Source organism: Epinephelus fuscoguttatus, linkage group LG17, assembly GCF_011397635.1.
Source record: "Epinephelus fuscoguttatus linkage group LG17, E.fuscoguttatus.final_Chr_v1".
Lineage (NCBI taxonomy): Eukaryota > Metazoa > Chordata > Actinopteri > Perciformes > Serranidae > Epinephelus > Epinephelus fuscoguttatus.
The window spans coordinates 35752662-35772335 of record NC_064768.1 but is presented as its reverse complement, the minus strand read 5'-3'; the positions used below and the strand labels follow the sequence as shown (position 1 = coordinate 35772335).

Genomic DNA, 19674 nt, shown 5'->3' with positions numbered 1-19674 from the left:
ATCGTCAAAGGCATAGTATAACGTGATAAATAAATAGCATAGTATGTGATAAAAAAAACTCATTGTATATGTCAAACAACGTGTAGTATAGTATGTGATAAAAAAAAAGTCAGAGTTTAGTATGTCATTAAAAAAAAGTCAGAATAAAGCATGTAATGAAAAAAGTCATAGTATTGTCTGTCGTCCAAAATCATGAAAAAACATCATAGTACAGCATGTTGTTAAATATCATGAAAAAACATCATAGTATAGTATGTTGTCCAAAATCATGAAAAAAGTCATAGTATAGTATGTCGTATAAAATCATGAAAAAAAGTCATAGTATAGCATGTCGTCCAAAATCATGAGAAAACATCATAGTATAGTATGTCGTATAAAATCATGAAAAAAAGTCATAGTATAGCATGTCGTCCAAAATCATGAAAAAAAGTCTTAGTATAGTATGTCGTCCAAAATCATGAAAAAACGTCATAGTATAGTATGTCGTATAAAATCATGAAAAAAAAGTCATAGTATAGCATGTCGTCCAAAATCATGAAAAAAAGTCTTAGTATAGCATGTCGTCCAAAATCATGAAAAAACATCATAGTATAGCATGTCGTCCAAAATCATGGAAAAAAGTCATAGTATAATATGTCGTCCAAAATCATGAAAAAAAGTCATAGTATAGTATGTCGTCCAAAATTATCAAAAAAAGTCAATGTATAGTATGTCGTCCAAAATCATGACAAAATGTCATAGTATAGCATGTCGTCCAAAATCATGAAAAAACGTCATAGTATAGTATGTCGTCCAAAATCATGAAAAAAAAGTCATAGTATAGTATGTCGTACAAAATCATGAGAAAACATCATAGTATAGTATGTCGTATAAAATCATGAAAAAAAGTCTTAGTATAGTATGTCGTCCAAAATCATGAAAAAACGTCATAGTATAGTATGTCGTATAAAATCATGAAAAAAAGTCTTAGTATAGTATGTCGTCCAAAATCATGAAAAAACGTCATAGTATAGTATGTTGTACAAAATCATGAAAAAACGTCATAGTATAGCATGTCGTCCAAAATCATGAAAAAACATCATAGTATAGCATGTCGTTAAATATCATGGAAAAAAACGTCATAGTATAGCATGTCGTTTAAAATCATGAAAAAACGTCATAGTATAGTATGTCGTATAAAATCATGAAAAAAGTCATAGTGTAGTATGTCGTACAAAATCATGAAAAAACATAGCATGTCGTTAAAAATCATGAAAAAACGTCATAGTATAGCATGTCGTTAAATATCATGGAAAAAAACGTCATAGTATAGCATGTCGTACAAAATCATGAAAAACGTCATAGTATAGCATGTCGTCCAAAATCATGAAAAATTGTCATAGTATGGCATGTCGTTCAAAATCATGAAAAAACATAGCATGTCGTTAAAAATCATGAAAAACGTCATAGTATAGCATGTCGTTAAAAATCATGAAAAACGTCATGGTATAGCATGTCGTTTAATATCATGGAAAAAACGTCATAGTATAGTACTATGACGTTTTTTCATGATTTTGGATGACGTCATCCAAAATCATGAAAAAATATCTTAGTTTAGCATGTTGTTAAATATCATGGAAAAAACGTCACAGTATAGCATGTTGTTAAAAATTATGAAAAAAGTCATAGTATAGTATGTTATAAAAAGTCACAGTATAATGTAATAAAAAAAGTCATAGTATAGTTTGTGATAAAAAAAAAAATTCATACTATAGTTTGCCAAAAAAGTCATAGCATATGATAAAGTCACAGTATAGTTTGTCATAAAATTCATAGTATAGCATGTAATAACAGAAGTCATAGTATAATATCTGATGAAGTCATAGTATAGCATATCAAAAAAGTCACAGTATATTACGTCATAAAACAGTTATAATATAGTATGTGATAAAAATGTCATGGTATAGTACTTCATGGTTTCGTATGTCAAGTCATGGTTTAGTTTATCAGGCATAAAAATCTCATTAAAAAAGGCAAAAATTTCATAAAGAAGTCATAGTGTGTGCACTTCTCCTGTGCTGCCCTCAAATACACTGGCTGCCTCAGTCATCACAATCTTGAGGATTCAGCCTGTCTAAATAACAACCACACAAATTCAATAACCACTTCACAACATAAACTGCATTTATAAAATTTATTTATATAGATATATTCATCTATACAGTTATGTATGTATGATAGTATGTATATATTTATATAGAAATCTACGCATACTGCAATCCTTTCACAGAGGAGAACAGAACCACATGTCAGCAATGTTAACACAATGACAGAAGCTCTGGATATTCAAAGGCCAGACATTCTGAATTCATCGACAGGGAACAAAAAAAAGATGGCATCGCAGAATATCTGAACATCAGCAACTCAGCTGTCACCTCGACTCAGCTTATTTCTTTACATTACAATCACTTCAGTGACATTACAATCAATATTTTATGTGGAACAGTCCTACCTAGTCAGTTTAACTACACTCAGTTAAGTCTGTACAGATTTGTAAAACACAAATGTTGATTCAAGCAAGTAAGATTTGCTGGTGACTGCGAGCTGACGTTTCTCTACCGCCCAGGGTCCAACAGCAACTCGTCTGAGTCGACTGCTTGGCGGGTAGAGAAAGTCAACGTGACCTGGGGCACACAGGACAGCAGACACCAGGATTTTAGAAATACCTTTTTTTTTTCTTGAGGAGAAAAACATAAGGGGAAAAGTGTCTCCACTGGTTCAGCATTTCTCAGTTTCCACTGACTAGAAATCAGCATGCAATTGAGTGACACTGATGCATTTGATTTGTCACAATGCCCAAATAATTTAGAAAAAAATGACACGCAACTGACAAATACAGCTTTCCACGACTGCATGAAAAGCCTGAAACAAGCCTTCGTTTGCTTCCCTAATTCATTCAAATTAAACAACATTCTCTTATTTCGCTGGGACTCGTAGCAGCTTCACGTCCACATTCCTCTCATTGTCGTCTGCTTTTTTTTTTTTTTGTAGATTTTTAAAGAGAATTCTAACTCTGTCAGTTTTTCACTTTCAGTGTCTGGGAAATTTCTAACTATAACTTCCCCTTTACCACATGAGCACCTATTCAAATTAATGGTGCCACTGAGAAGCATACGCAAGTTTCTCGACTCCTCTCTATACAGCTAAAAATCAAGAAGCAGTCACATATTGCACTATGAATGCAAAAATACCAGTCTACACTATACAGAAAAGTGCTTCTAATGTTTGTACAGTTGCAAACATACAGTATGCTACACACAAACACAAGAAACATATACATCAATCAGTGTGTCTGTATGTATGCATCACCATCACACAGGCAGTTACGCCCTACAGTACAGTACAGTACAAGAACATTTTATGGTCTTCTTCCCCTTTTAAATGTCAAGGTTTGAGCTTTAGTTCGATTTATAGACTGAAGGAACAGAGCCCGCAGTCTCACGGGAGAAGTATGGAGGTGCAGGTGTGGTTTGTTGGGAGGTGAGGCGGAGCCGATGGTCCGTGTGGCCCTCCAGGTGCCGGTCACAGGCCGGTATAGTTTGTGTCGGGGCGTCAAGTACTGGAGGAAACTTCAGGAATGGACCTTGAAGGCCAGCAGCTCCTCAGAGTGCATGTTGTTGAGCGAGCGAAGGTCGGGCAGTTTGAGCAGCAGCTTGGTGAAGATGGCCGACTCGTTGGGGTGGTTCTTGGTGATGAGGCTTCGCAAGGCGCGGATCAGCGTCTCCTGAAGGGCCTCCACCGAGTTCACGTTCTCGATGCCTGAGCGATCTGGGATGAACAGACAGTGACAGTGTTATGCATCTATTTGTCATCATTAGACAGGTTTGAATAAAATGTTTTTAGTTTAGTTTTTTTTTTTTTTTTTTAAAAATAAGTTTGCTTATTCGGAATACGATAAAAAGATCGATATCCCCCCTGTACATTAGATATAAATTTCCAGCCAGCAGCCAGTTACCTAAGCTTATCAGCCAGACTGAATGCAGGGGGAAACTGCTAGCCTGTCAAACACTGTGTTCATTTGAGAGCGTTCATATGCTCAACGTTTGATACAGAGATTAAAATGGAAACAGAGACAGGGACGGACTGAGCCCTCCGGAGGCAGTGTAGCGTAGTTCAAGTGGGATACGACCACAAATACGATGAATACATTTAAATAATGCCGAAACAGTAATATATAATCACTAGAGTTGGGTCAGTATGAGAAAAAAAAAAAAGGTCCGGTTTTTGTGAAAAACTGCACCAAGTCGGCAATACCATATTTTCGCCACTTGGGGGTGCAATTGACTTTTTAAAATAAAAAACGACCACAGGACAACAGAGTGACAGTAACACGTTTCTTTTATTCCTTACAAATAAATTTGCAGGTTTAGCTTACTCAATCAGTGCAAACAAGGGCTGCCTCCATCTGGCTCAAAGCCAAAGTGTTGCCTTGTTGGCGCATTCTTTGATTTCTTTGAGACTAAATTGTCCGCCATTATCGACTCCCCGTCACTGTTAAACAAACTCCAGACTACAGTAGAGGCCTCGGCGCATGCGCACTCGCACCCCCACCCCACTCGCCCCACCCACACCCCCCTCTCTCTCCTGTTCGTTATGCGCTTGGCGAAGAGGCAGACACGGTGCTCACAGACAGTACTATAAGCAGAGCGGACTCTGCGAATAATGTCCGTAGTCATTCAGGCTTCCATAGTCGAGCGCACTTCCACGTTGTAGTTTCCTGTAAAAATGTCCGTGAAAAATCCCCGCGATGTGAAAAATACACGCCGAGCAGTCTTTTGTGTGACGCTGGTGCGCAGAGTGGTTGTAAAATCTGAGCTTAGCGTGCACAGGGCTTGCTGACGTCCGCTTTTACCCTGGGTGGACCTCCACGGAGTCCGCTCCACGTACTTTCTACCCCAGTAAAATGATGTATGCGGTCCGGTCGGTCTCAAAAAAAAAAAAAAAACGGTCCAAGATGGAGTACCAAACCGAATTGATATTACCGAGAACCGACCCAACCTTAATAATAATATACAGTAATATATAGTAAAAATAGTTTTAAAAAAATCTCCATCCATATGTCAGAATGTATATAATGGCCATGTAGACCATCGCCGTCTACAGCGCTGCCTTCGTTTAAAGGTACAATATTACGATCTCCTTCACTGTTACCTTTTTTGGTTGTGTGAATTTTTTTTATTCTGCCCTCTAGTGGCATTTATTGGCCACATCTATGCCATCATAAAGGGCGCATGGAGGCATGAGGGCGCTGATGTTTACAACGTTCGAAAGAGACGTATTTATTTTCATATGTGGAGGCAGTATAAATGAGCCTTAAGGCCTTCACACAATTACTTGCATCTGAATTTAGTTTTTTCGACTGCTGTTTGTTGTCACGAGTACTTTCAGTCCGTGCACTAACGCTGAAGTGAAAAAGCCACTTTAATTTTTCTAAATGAGGTCAATTCGTCTGAGATTTTGCATTTTGAATAAAGGCTTCAACCAATCACGTTGTGCCTATATTTCACATTTTCACATTGTTTATTCGTCACCCTCCCGGAGTGTAAAGGCCTTTAGAGGTGCTGGTAGGTTGATCAGAGCTAGGCTAACTGTTTCCCCATTTTCATTCTTCGTGCTAAGCTAAGCTAGCTGGCTGCTGGATCCAGCTCCATGTGGCACTTTGGTAGGACTTGTTGCAAATCAGATTTATGTAACAAGTGACCATAAGCTGGCATTGCACTGCTTTACAGGGTCACTAGGTAAAAAGCTACTTCCCCAAGCTCTCACCTGAAGATTCCTACGCTGTGCAGAGGGACACACAGTGCCAGAGCTAATTTTTTGTTGCACTAATGTTAACGCTCAATAAAACATTTGCACAGACTCAAATTTTTGACCATCAACAGCTTTAGTTTACATGTAACGGTAAACACGTCTGTCTTATGTACATTAACATGACAACCAAAGCAAACTCACCTGCAGAGACCAGAACCACGGCAGTGAAGAGGCTCATCTCCTCCTCGCTGAGGCCCAGGTTGATGAGCTTCTCACTGAAGTCAAACATGGAGTTGAGGAGGTCCCCGGCCCCCATGGCCCTCAGAGTGTCCACGCTGTATTTCTTGCCGCCCAGGAAGGTGACGGTGCGGTCTTTCACATCGAAGAGAGAAGCAAAGCGAACCACCAAAACCTGCAGAGCGCAAACACCACCAGGTCAGTCTGGGTACAGCTGTTGTGACATCACAACGTGTAGGAAAACTGAGAATTACAACGTACCTCAAAGGTGCCAGCCTTCAGCAGGCTGACCTGGTCGTGCTGGGACAGGTCTCTGAAGCCTGGGATCTTCTTGGCAAACTCCACCACCTCCCTGACAGCTGGGGTGAAGCTGTGGGAAAACTCCTCCCACACCTCGTGGCCAGACTTCTGAGGGTCCACGTAAGGAGAGGTGTTCATGGGACACACCTGAGGGTAGGACAGAGGAGAGATGGATAGAGGTCAGATGTTTTGCTGCCCCCAAGTGGCCAAAAAAATCAATTAACATTAAGTTTATGTTGACTGTGTGTGAAAGATGCTGCACCTTTTTTTTTATTTCTTTGTTTCTTACCAGATGCATCCTGTTGCCTCCTCTCCACAGGGGCCCGCTGTAGGCTCCGCTCACGGGGCCCTCTGAGGACGGAGCTCCAAAAGCTCCGTGTGTGTAGGCTGGACAGTGGCTGGCAGCAGCACTCCTTGAGAGCCTGAAGGGGCAGTGGTTGTCGGTGTTCTCCTCCTCAGCCTGGGGGCCCAGGCTGGAGGGCGGGTCTTGTGCTGCCATGGTGACCAGGTTGTTGTGGTGGTTCCAGGCGTCCTGCCGCTCCTCTGTCCGGAGGTTAGAGGTGTTTTTCGCTGAGCCACTGTTCGGGGGGCCCGTTGGGGGCGGGGTCTCGGCTGTCAGGCTGCTCTGCTCCTGGTTGTACATGAAGGTCTCCTGGTGGGCCCTGGTCACGGAGCCAATCACCTCCTCCTCACCGCTGTCCGAGGAGCTGGGCGACGCCGAGCTGGTGCTGGTGTCCATGGCCACGGTGGGCTCAGGGTCGGGGCTGGATTCAGATTGGCTGGAGCACGGTGAGGGGGCTGCAGAGCTGGAGGGGGCGGGGCCAGTGTCCTCTGAGGTAGGTTCTGTGGCACTGGCCGGCAGAGGTTTGCTGATAGGTAGCGTCTGGCTGCTGTGCAGCTGGCTGTGCAACTGGCTGTTGTTCATCATGTTGTTCATGGCGCTCTGCATCTCCAGCAGCATGCGCTGTTTCTCACGCTTCGGGATTCGGCCAAAGCGCACAGCTGAGAGTGAGAAGAGAATAATGTCAGAAGGACTCACCTCTGTTATCTACAGTTTTACAAAAGTAAGGCAGGAATGAGTCATGTTATCCATCTTTCTTCTCCAGAAATCCAACCTGTTGTCATGTGAAGCACATACAACATTACAAGCATCGTTTTTAAGTTATTAAAGGGGCACTTTGTCAATTTTTTTTACACGAGGATCAGTTAACTACTCTTGAGGAATACTACTCAGACTGTGAAAACATTTTGGAACGTATTTTCTTCTGTGGCTCAGGAAGAGTGTAGTCAAGCGTGAAAGAATATTCCTGATGATGTCATAGTGGCATCGTTAGCTGTAACTTCAATTTGAAATTGAGAGACGTTAAAGAAATGTATGGCATGTCTGCGTAACATGATAAGAAAGAGACAGAACTCATCCTGGTAGAAATGTAACAAAAATTTGCTATTGAGTTGAATCATGGGAAACACAGGACTTAATTGTGAGATTAAAAATCCAAATTGTCTGCTACATATATTTGGAAAACAGATTTTAAATCAGTCTCTCGTGAGTTCCTCTATTGCAATCCAGGAAGAATTTATTACTAAATAAATAAATGAAACTTTATGGCAGTGTGATACTAACTCCTTTAAATACAATGAGGTGTTTGGTAATTGTTAATAAAAAAAGGTTGATTTAACTGAGAAAATTCTGACAGTATAAAGTTCGTCTGTTAATTCACGAGTGACGCTGCTCTCACGAGGCTGAAGGACAGTAGTTACTGCAGGTACTCACAGTCTCTGGACATGCCCACCATCAGGCATTTCTTGAAGCGGCACTGCTGGCAGCGGTTGCGGTTGATCCTCATGATGGGGCAGCTCTCGTTCTTAAGGCACTTCTTATACTGGATGTTCTGCTGGATGCTCCTCCTGAAGAAGCCCTGTGTGTTCACAAACACAAAGAGCACGCTGTGATGACACATGACACAGGCAGGAGAGGAACTGTGCGTGGACACATGTTGACTCTCAATAAAACTGTGTAACACAACAACAACATATCAGTCTAAACCGTGTGTGTGTGTGTGTGTGTGTGTGTGTGTGTGTGTGTGTGTGTTACTACTGTGGTGTGTCACTGTGTGCTGCTCCCCACAGTTAACTAGGCCACACAGCAAAGTGAAATATGAGGGGCAGCTGATATAAATATGGGCAGAGTGAACTAGTTTCACCAAGTCTGCGGTTGTAGCTGTGCAGATGGCTGCGCCTGCAGTGACCCACTTCAGCAACAGCCCAAAGTCACTGCAACACTCATTACCATGTAGCTGGGAAAATAATTCTGTTTCTGTGTCGTGTGTGTGTGTGTGTGTGTGTGTGTGTGTGTGTGTCAGGGGAAGGAGCCCAGCCCCCGCCCTCACCTTGCAGCCCTCGCAGGCATGGACGCCATAGTGGAAACCAGACGCCACGTCGCCGCACACCTTACACAGCAGCACCAGGCCGTTGATTTCTGATTCAAAGATTAAAATATTCTTGAGATTCTGAACGTGTTGGCGCCTAACGTAATATTTCACATCACTACCAACCATTTTCCAAACTGTAATGAAAGGACCATCTTACTTGTGATGCCACATTTTGCAGTGGAGGAGGAGCGTCCACTTTTCTGAGTCCCTGGAAGGTTTTGGCCGCCGGCGGGGAGTGTGGTGTCGGCACGCTGCCCCAGCTGGTGGCGGCTGGGCGAGGAGCCGTGGGGCGGAGAGGACGACTGGTAGCTGCCATTGGAGGAGTCGCTGTGGCAGGACTCTGGGCTGGAGGCAGAGCTGGACGAGCTGATGTAGGCTATTACGCCTCCTGGTGTACGTGAGAGAAAATGGGGCCATGACGACAGAGACAGCAGCAACTCAACACTGTGCAGAGATCTGTGCTGGAAAAGCCTGATATATTATATTCCTCTGTGCCATAGAGCTCCACTGTTGTACATGTTCCTTCATTACCATCAACACACACACTGTAGTTTACTTTGACGTCATCACACACCATCCTGCTCCCACAAATACTCAATGAAACTGTCTCGTAAATGGGTGTACAAGTACCTCTAGGGGTGCTTTGGAGTACTGTAGATGTAGTTTTTTAATGTTCATTTTAAAAATATCTGTCATGCATGATTCATAGAATAATTGTACTGTGATAAGCTCAATAAAAAAATGTAAATGTAAGTTGGTAACGGGTACAATATTTAAACATGTTTGAGAGCGATTGCAATAGGCCAAAAGAAATAAACGTGTATAAATCCGCTGCAGAAAATAGTCCCCAACGTATCCACCATTTCCTCCTATTTGAGCAACGTTTAATAAAAACTACAGTGCCCAGGTGTTTCAGGAAATTACTGAGCAATTCTTAAAAATAAATATTTGTTGCTGTCAAAAGGAACCAGACGGCTTAATCCTGCAACTGACAACAGGTCAAAAGCACTGAGAGTTTTTTGTGGAATTTGTTGACAATAAGAATGTAAAATAACATCAGCATTACACTTAAATTCCACTTTAATTTTCTGTAATAAGATGCAACAAAATCACTGTTAATCTCCATTTTTTGTGCTTTGTTGTTTCAGCACAAAATTTCCTACTAATCATCAGTCTATTAAATGCTGTCTCCAACATAGAGACATCTTAATTGTTTAATTTTCTGCTGATGATATCCAAGTTTCTATAGGAGGCGCTTTTCTCTTTGTCTGTTCTGTCATGTTCATGCCAACTCCCTGCTGCTTCCTCTCCCTCAAACGAAACGTACCGTAACTGTGACTGTCACCGGCTCCTGGCAGTTTTGCCGTGGAACCGACGAGCTTAACATAAAGAGGACAGATCATACTACGACAACAGCGTCCTCAGCCAGTAGGAGCCGAGCAGACAGGCTGCTGCTGTCGCTGAGCCGGTTTTCCCCCCTCGACATAGGCTGACCTGATTTCTTCCCCTGCCATTCTCAATGATTAGGTAACAGCCATTACATAATGTCAGCTTCACTAGGGTGTGTGGTAGGTAGTCTGGCCCATCCCTGCAGCCATTCACAGAGACGGGCTCCATCACAAACGGCGTCCTAAATGGGTCGAATTTATTTAACCTGACCAAACATGTAGTGATGTAAGCGGAGTGATATGTTTGTGTTCCTTACATATTTAGGATTTTTTTTTTTTTAGGATTTTCAGACAGATATTGACCATTAATAAACAGCAGTACTGACATAAACATGGAATGGGAATTTTTTAATTTTTTTTTATTATATTACATATTATCTTGCACAGAAAATTGGACTGACATATTTAAAAATACATATTATTTTATTTTGAGTGTTTGGTAACGTGAAGCGTTTGGAAACCCTGGAAAGCACAACTTCCACACTTCCTGTTTTGGATTAATTTATTCTATTCAAACGAGACAAAGGTGGGAAACTGAATCAAGAAAGAATATGCTGCATTAAAGTACCATGGGAGATTACAATTGTTCGATACTGTCGAGTCAGTGGGGAAACCTGTTGGCCTACTTTAACCAAATACTATGGAAAAAATGAGTCATTTTTGTAATGTCATTTATTTTCTAAGCAGCAGTCATAAAGTGATCTGTGCTGTTTTGTTTTTTTTTAAAGGGATTTACCACGCACTTTTTTATTATCACTCTGAATTCACTGAATAAACAATGCCGACATGATAAAGCAGAATTTCCACATTCTCATCACATGCTATCTGCCATTTCTGGAAATATGTTTCAACCACAGGCCCTGAATAACACCAAAAACACACAAAGAGCTTCTTGTGTCCCACGGGCCCTGAATGCACCATAACTACAGACTATTTTTCAACACGCCCCCACGTGGAGCGGCATGTTTTTTCCCCGGGAAAACTGGGTCACCGCGGGTTGCTGCGAGATGCCTCACGTGTATCCGCGGCCAGACCCCACGCCATCTCGACGGGAGAAATTATGCAATGGCCACGTCACGGCGCCGCGCGGCCAATGAGCGGCGACGCACAGGGAGCGTAAACACAGGTGCACATGGCTAGAGCTACGGGTCCATGTGAGAGGAGACGACTGCAGTGCTGCTGAAGTCATCTACTTGGGTAATAACAACAGCCCACTGGCACTCCTAACCCACTTTAATATTAACACAGCAGCACACTGTGCAGCCTTTAATAATTTAAAGTGCTGGTCTGAATATGACACAGGAAACTGTCCAAAATGTCACACCTCACACCGCTCGTGCTACTTTTACAAAACCCACTTTCCCCTGGATGTAATGGCAGAACATGAGCACAGCTTTACACAGACTCCATCAAGCTGCAGCAGCTGACATTATAATCAAAGTTAAACACACTCACCAGCTTTGGTCGACTCCATATGTGTGAGTTTTGGGGGTTTTCCTCCTCCTATGCTACCTCAGTGCTGAAGCCGTTTTTCTGTTTGTGTTCAGCAACTGAAAAGTCGCTGATTGCTCCCGGTTGAGAAACTAGCTCGAGCTACAACATTTAAATCGCCGACACTTAAACCTTGAACAGAAACACGTCAGTGACTCTGAGAGGAGCGGAGATACAAAATGACACCGTCAAAAATCAAGTTTAACGAGCTCAGTTTTCCTTTTTGTTCTGCCAAACGATGAAAACACAGCTGCTGTGTAAAACAGGCCGTATTCCATTCAGAGACAGCTCAGGAGGAAAAGCTGCGAGAGGCTCAACTCAGCGGTGTGGACGACTGGTTTGGTTTTGCCGTGACTGTTTCGAGTCGAGTGTGAAACCATGTGACCCAGTTCATCGGCTCCTCCTTCCCTCCAGCCCTGCGCTGGTGTCAATGTAACCCACTGACATACTTTCACTGCTCCAAGTGAACAAAGACAACTGGCAAGTCGGCTCACATCCTGTCCAAAAATCCCCCCCAAAAGTTTCAGCGTGCTGTGGTAGAGATGTGGTGCTGAACCACAGTTTGGTGCACAGCCATATTTGTTTTTGGCAGTTTTATAAAAGGAGGCCAATGGTTAACTCAAGAATGGGTGACAAGATATTTTACAGGCTCTTCTAAACATTTGCTTTATGTATTTTACTGTCAATATACCTTATATATATTTATAGAAATATTTTCCCAGGGCAGTGCTTACTCAGTTTCTTTTTATATAAAGAATGGTACACCTTTTGTCAACTATTATTACTATTTTACTTTTTTCCCTTCTCTCTTTAATTACTTTTACAGTAGTAGTAGTATCTAATATCATTATTATTAGTAGTATTATTATTATTAAGTAATTAATCTAGTTATTTATTTTATTTAGAGATAAAAAGATAATTTAAAATGATTTAATTAACTTCTATAAATAACCACATCTTAAACACGACAGGAGAATGCTTCAGACGTAGAGTCGGCTCGGTAGCCACGCTAACAAACGAACCGTGCTGTGCCACCATCCTTGTTCATTTTCTCAAACTTAACATTTCACGATAAAACTGTCACTTCCTGTTTATTTGTCGCATATGAGGTCAAAATATACAGGAAAAAAGTAACCTCACATATTTAACAACCTCTTCAACGTTACACCGAAATATATTTCTCTCTGTATCGTAGCAAGTCATACCATCTGACAATAACATTAATTTATCACTGATAAATGGCGCTTGCAATTCCCAAAATTCTCCACATGGTTTTAACAGGCGGCTGAAAAATGAAGCCAACATGAAAGCGCCAAAAACTGCAGTTCCTCTAATGGCCACTTGAGGCTGGCTCCAAAAGCGAGTCAATCCCCATAAACCCTGATGTTAAAATACCAAACTTTACAGCAGAAATAAACATGTTTACAGCCTGATGCAACAGTTGCTATAGCGAATATCTCTCTTCATGAGAACTGTACAGGGGTGGATTTTTTTTTACAACTCACCTGTTTACATTTTATTAAGGCTTAAAATTCTGTGTAATTAAGGGCGGGGCTGCTGTGATTGGCAAGATGTCTGCAGACAGTGTCTTCAGGTCTCTCCAAGATGACGTTGGCCGAAGTGCTGAACACGAAGCTTCAAAATGGGAGTCAACAAACCAGTGGGTGATGTCATGGTAGCTACGTCCATTATTTTTACAATCTATGGTTTTTAACCGATGGAATATTCTCATTCAATCTATATTTGTTTGCGTTTACTGTTTAAGAGGCTGACTTTGTTTCACTGTGACCAAAGAACAGTTTGCTTTCTTGCTCGCAGCACACAAAAGAAAGGCACGCACCTGTATTAATGAGGCTGTCTAGTAGCAATCTAACAGCACTATAAGTTACATTTACATATTAAAGTAAGCACATTTAATTTAATAAGACTAACTTATTTAATCCACGGCATTGCTTAATTTAAACTGAGGATTATTTTAAATCTTTGGGTGATGACGTCATAAAATATATGACAGACGTTCAAAGCTTTATTCAAAGACAGAAATATGTACAGTTGCAATCAGAAGTATTCAACGCCCTTATGTCAAAAGCTATTATAGTGATGTTGATGAAAGCTTCAGTACTTTAGCGCATTCTTAAGCTTTTACACCTTCTAATAAACGTTTTCGTTTAGTGCTGACAAGCTTCTTACACCTCTGAATCGGAATCTTTGCCCATTCTTCGTGATGTTCTACAGCTTCCGTGCTACAGCTGCCATCTTTAAATCCCACCAAAGATTTTCAATTGGATTTAAATCTGGTGACTGAGAAGACCACTCCAGGAAGTTCCAGGATCTTTTCCTCAACCAAGCTTTGGTTGACTTGGAGGTGTGCTTGGGATCATTGTCTTGCTGGAAAGTTCAATGTTACCAAGGTTTAATTCGTGTGTTTCTGGGAATCCATGATGCCAGGTACATGATCAAGATTGCCGGTTCCTGCCGCAGAAAAACAGCCCCACATCATCAATGACCCACTTGGCAGACATACCACTGGTCCAGATGTCCAAACAGTTCCAGTTTGGTTTCATCAGTCCATAGAGCTGTCTCCCAAAACTCTGTAGTCTTATCCAAATTCCTCCTGGCATATTCAAGTCGACTTTTGACGTTCCTTGTGGTCAGGGGTGGAGTGCGTCTTGGAGTCCGGCCATGAAATCCTTGTTTATTCAGTGCACGTCTTATAAACTACGCACAAAAAGTAAGGAAATTTGTGTTTGCTAGATTATTTCTTTGTTGTAACAATGCCTCTTGGCAATAAATCTTATACCGTTGGAAAGCCTGTTTATTTCCCTTTTCAATGGTGCCACATTTGTAAGGAACATGCATTTGTGGGACGAGCAGCAGAGCTGAGTATTCTTCACCCAGCATTTGTCGCAAGTCAGCCAACGTGGTTGTGTTGGTCACTCTGGCACAGGCAAGAGTTCGGTCCCAGACTGTGGCTAGAATGGGATGCCATTCCAGAGCAGTGTGTGACCAGGCTGGTAACCAGCATGAGGAGGAGGTGCCAGGCTGTTGTGGCTGTGTATGGTTCTTATATACGCTACTGAGGCTCCTGTTTGTTAAATGAGTAAATTGTTAAATTGCCAATATGTCTTGTTTCTTCAGACTTCAATCATCCAATCCACCAGACAAGAGTCAACAGCAAAAAAAAAAGCTGTTTGGCATTGGCAGAGAAGATTTGGCAAATTTTTCATGGGCACAACCCACGTACTCAGCTCTGCTGCTCATCCCACAAATGCATGTTCCTTACAAATGTTGCACCATTTAAAAGGGAAATAAACAGGCTTTCCAACGGTATAAGATTCATTGCTAAGAGGCATTGTTACAACAAAGAAATAATCTAGCAAGCACAAATGTCGTTACTTTCTCTGCTTAGTTTAGTTGCCACTGAAGCACCTGTACCAGCCTTCATCAGGTCATCCAGTAGGTGTGTTGCAGTCACAGTCACATTCTCTTAGTTGTTCTGAGTTGCTAAGGGCCCTTGATGAAATGTTGAATAATTGTCACATTGCTATCTTAACAAAATATACTTTTAAAATCTTTGGGGGTTGAATATTTCTGATTGCAACTGTAGGCACATTCTTTTGGTCAGATTTATGACACTGTGCTTTCGCCTGTTTCTGTTTCACTGTTCTTTGTGGAACTGGGCACATATGTGCGAGCCTCATTACCACTCCCTCAGTCAGGACATAGATGCTCCCTGAATAACTTGTTTGCGTCATATGAGAAGAACAGCAAAGAAGTGCAATTTCACTGATTGTGTCGCATTATGGAGATCCACAAAGCTGTGACTATTTATAGCACCCATAACAACAATTCAGTACATGTACCTGTAAACCCTATTGAGACAGACTTTATAAATTGTGTGTGTAAGGTGCCCGTATTCTCTTTAGATGGGTTGAGGCATCAGGAAGTGAAGGATATTTCCTTTTTTGTTTTTGGCTTAAAGGAAGGTAGTCTGAGATTTTGGGGAGACCAGGCTAGAGTCTTTTTTTTGTCCTTCCCTGCAATTATATTTTATTTCCTCTCTGTAATTTATCACATATAAAAAAAGATCAAAATGTCTCAGCGAGCTGGCTTCTATGTGCTCTGTTAGATGTGTGTTTAACCATATGAAGGAAACAACAGTCCTGCTTCTGTAGAGGTTTATTTTCTTCATCACATTTTACAAAACGCACCAAGTGACTGTGCGCTTTCATTCAGTCGTTCCTTTATTCTTAATTGCAACCCAGTCCACAACTGCAATAAAGATAAGTGTCATAAAGTCTATGATGCAAGTTCAACTTCACATTGCCAAATATTTTTTCTTTCTGTTGAGCCTACAATTAATGTCTGTACAGTTAGGATCACAAGAACTGCACTGTCACGAGAATGACCACATTGAAATTTTGTTTAGCTTTCTCTCTGAACACAATTTAAAGGGACAGTCCACCAAACAATCGCACAGAGACCTTCTTGAAGAGGTGGTCTTAGTCTGGTTCCAAAGGAACTCTGGTGCGGTTGGTTTGTGGTGAGAAGGTGTTCCGACCTGGATGTGAAGCAACTGCAGTCACATGACACATTGTTTGGGTTAAACATGAGCATGTTACAGTCCTGGAGGATTATTAATGTGCACCTCCTCCTGTACTGCCTTAATATGCACATTCAGCACATCCAATGCATCAAAACATTGTTTTCTAGTTGGAGCCGCGCCTCGTTTTCAAACTGTATGGTTTGACTAAAATGAACAATGACAGCAATATAGTCCACGATGAGCAGCGCTAAAATCAACCTGCGTAGTTGTCCCTCCATTGTGACATTAGAAAGTGTCACATTTATCAACGTTTGCTTTACTTCCTGGAATTCTGACCAATCAAGAGCAGCTGTCTTGCGCAAGGCATTTGATCTGGTCTGCTTGCAAATGCTGCCGTGAGAACACGAACCAACTCTGTGATAACTTTGTGACAAAATTAGTCCCTGATTCAGACCAAAGCAAGACAACTCCAGGTCTGAAAGCACCCTAAAACAGGGTCAGCAGCATTTTCAAAGGTCTCAAGTTTAGTGCTTCCAAATGTAAATGTATTACTTACATTAGTGTGGAGGGTGGGGCTGAAAAACCGAAACAAAGGACTAAAAGACGCTAAAAGGCTTCATATAGCTGAGGTGAACTGCAGCAAAATCATAACCAGAAAAAATCTCTCTAGATTAAATATCCCATTTACAAGAGTGTCAAGAGTTACAGATAGACAACACAGAACAAAAATACAAAATAAAAGATAAATAGCTCTAAAACAAGCAATGTAAAACACAAAATGAGATTACTACAGAGAAAAGCCAAAAAGTATGATATGTATGCTACACGTGAACCATAAAAACGCAAAAAAGAATACCACACATGATCACAAAGATCAGCTAAAATACACCCTGTCACTGGCATGTCAGGGTGATTGCGTACAAAAATTCTGCAAAAGAGCTTTGAAACGGCTGAGAGAAACCTAAGAGTGTAACTTTAAGTCCTTCTGCAGAATATTCCACACATAAGGAGCTGTACATGAGCTGATTAGTGCAGCTTTAAAATATTTAATATTTGAATTCCGTGGAGGAGTTGAAAACCATTTGAGAAATCATGACGAGCACTGAGTGGACATTTAAACCTTCAATTAAGACTCAGCAAAACAATGCCTGTTAAACTGATGAACAGTTGTTTCCTTTAACTTCTTATTTAAAGCGTTCACTGTGTGAGCATCGCACGGTGAGCACCACAGCTTGTATTTGAATACTGTTTCACTAAGATACACAGCAGACCAGTGGATCCAGTTCTGAGGCTAAATGTCACAATGCCTTCGAGATGCTCTCCCCCACACCAAATTCCAACTGGGTTAACATGACATGGCAAAGCTTTTTTCCTTCGGCGTCTCCCAACAGCAGGGAGGAGACGGCCAAAGCTCCACACAAAGATGTCGCGCCAGACATTTCCCCAAGGCTCTCTCAATCCCAGCTAATGTTCCCTCGGCTGCTATAATGAGACCTTTTCGGAATGAGCAATCCCACGCTGTACCGCCCTGATCTCCACTTTCCTTTTTGGAGGGGTTTTACAGAGCAGGTCAGAGGTTACTGCCGCCCTGCAGACTAATGTATGGAGAGACAATAGAGAGGGAGTAATGTGAGAGATGACCAAAGTTCTCACTCTGCCCTGCCATGTTCTCAGTTGACCCCTCCACATTGTTAATCAGGGAAACACTATTTTGAGCTAAGGGCTAGAATATGTTGTCACTGTGACCCAGTGAGTGAAATCGGTAGTAGATAACAAAAGACGACACTCAGAGACGCGTCCAGCGGACGGACATAAAGACATTGCAGCTACAAATAGTAACAGCAGGCACAATTTAAAAAAAGAAGTTTGTTCTACAACCAGGTCTCTGTATTCTCAGTCAAATCTCAAAATCCTTCCTCACTGTCTTTTCTAAAAACTAAATCACTACATTTATATGTGATCACATTGGATGGATCACATTAAAACACTGCTGAAGTCACTACACTGGATATCTGTGTCTTTTAGAATTGATTTTAAAGTTCGTTGACTTGTTTATAAAGCTTTAAGTGACTTTGCTCCTCCAGACATCTGAGATTTTCTATCATTTTATGTTGCAGCAGATCACTAAAGTCCTCCACTGCTCTACTTTTAAATGTTCCACATGTGTCCCATAAAAGTACTAGAGAGAGTGCTTTCTGTTTTTATGCCTCTAAACTGTAAAAGTCACTGGATGCCTCTGGATATTAGAAAGGCGAGCTCTCTCTGTATCTTTAAACATAAATTAGTGGAATAACACTAATAATTAGAAGTGATTAACATTGATCATTTTCTTACAATGCAATGTTTTCTAGGGGAACCTTGGGTCCTGCCATTCATGTGGATGCCAGTTGACACGTTACACCCACCCAAACGACATGACTGACCAAGCACACCCCCCTACTGGCAACTGCACTCCCTGATGGAAGTGCTCAAGAATGGCCTGGAGTACTTGACTAAGAGCTCCAGGCGTCAACCTGGCTTTCAGATTTCCCTAGATTCCTATCTGAACATCCATCGGGCATGCCAGTACCTTACCTCGCAACCTACAGGACTCAAAGGATCCGTCAACAACACCCTGATGCCAGACAACACAGGACACCCCCAGAGGTCCTGTCCCCATGCCTCAACAGGTCAGAGACCCCATCATAGATCGGACTTGGTTCTGACCTATCAAGGCCCGGACAAAGGACTCTGGGGTACCAGTTTGTCCCACAGATGCTTGATCAGATCAGGATCTGGGGAATGTGATAGCTTGGTTGATGCCTTTAGCTGTCATGTTCCTTGGACCATTCCTGAGAAGTTTTTGTGATGTGGCTGGCGCAAGGTTTAGGTGAGTGGAGTGCGTAAAGGGGCATCCACATGAATGCCAGGACCAAAGGTTTCCCAGCAGAACATTGCATTGTAATGAAACGATCCATGTTGTTCTCGTCACCTGTCAGTATTAATGTTTTGGCTGATCGGTGTATAGGAGAGTTTACCCACTTCCTCCTTTGTAACCTAACCATCTACCTAGTAGTACACCCACCTCATCAACTATCACTACAAATCTGGTTGTGTTGGAGAACAGAAAGCATAACTAAGTATTATCTGAAAGATCTTCAGTGCCATGGCTGAACATTTAGTGGATTTTTAAACCTATGGGCCCGAACGACGCATAGTGCATCCAAATTCACACCTGTTCTTCTCTGTGGATTTTCTCCGCGACCATGCATCATAGTGAGAAGCCACGCATATCACGTGAAACAGCAGAATCGTAGCTTTCCGACAAGACCAAGCAGTTGTTGGTAGTCCAGTGTTTTCACAGCGAAAAAAAAAGATAAATTTACACTAAAATCATGTATAACAGAGCTTTCATATAGCTTTGCACACACATTACTCTTAGATGGATTAC

The 19674-nt window shown here is 41.7% G+C and overlaps 2 protein-coding genes across 2 annotated transcripts in view; one reads left to right on the top strand and one right to left on the bottom strand.

Moving 5' to 3' along the window:
• LOC125904589 (trophoblast glycoprotein-like) overlaps positions 1–19674 on the top strand; it is a 567815-nt gene that overhangs the window by 541688 nt on the left and 6453 nt on the right. The gene's annotated exons all lie outside the window — the stretch shown is intronic.
• nr1d2b (nuclear receptor subfamily 1, group D, member 2b) lies at positions 2160–12080 on the bottom strand. Its single transcript, XM_049602028.1, has 8 exons — positions 11663–12080; positions 8917–9147; positions 8718–8806; positions 8102–8246; positions 6617–7329; positions 6289–6474; positions 5992–6202; positions 2160–3807 (listed from the first exon to the last, which is right to left on the bottom strand). Exons 1-8 carry the CDS (start codon positions 11679–11681, stop codon positions 3611–3613), a joined length of 1791 nt encoding a protein of 596 aa, XP_049457985.1. The 5' UTR covers positions 11682–12080; the 3' UTR covers positions 2160–3610.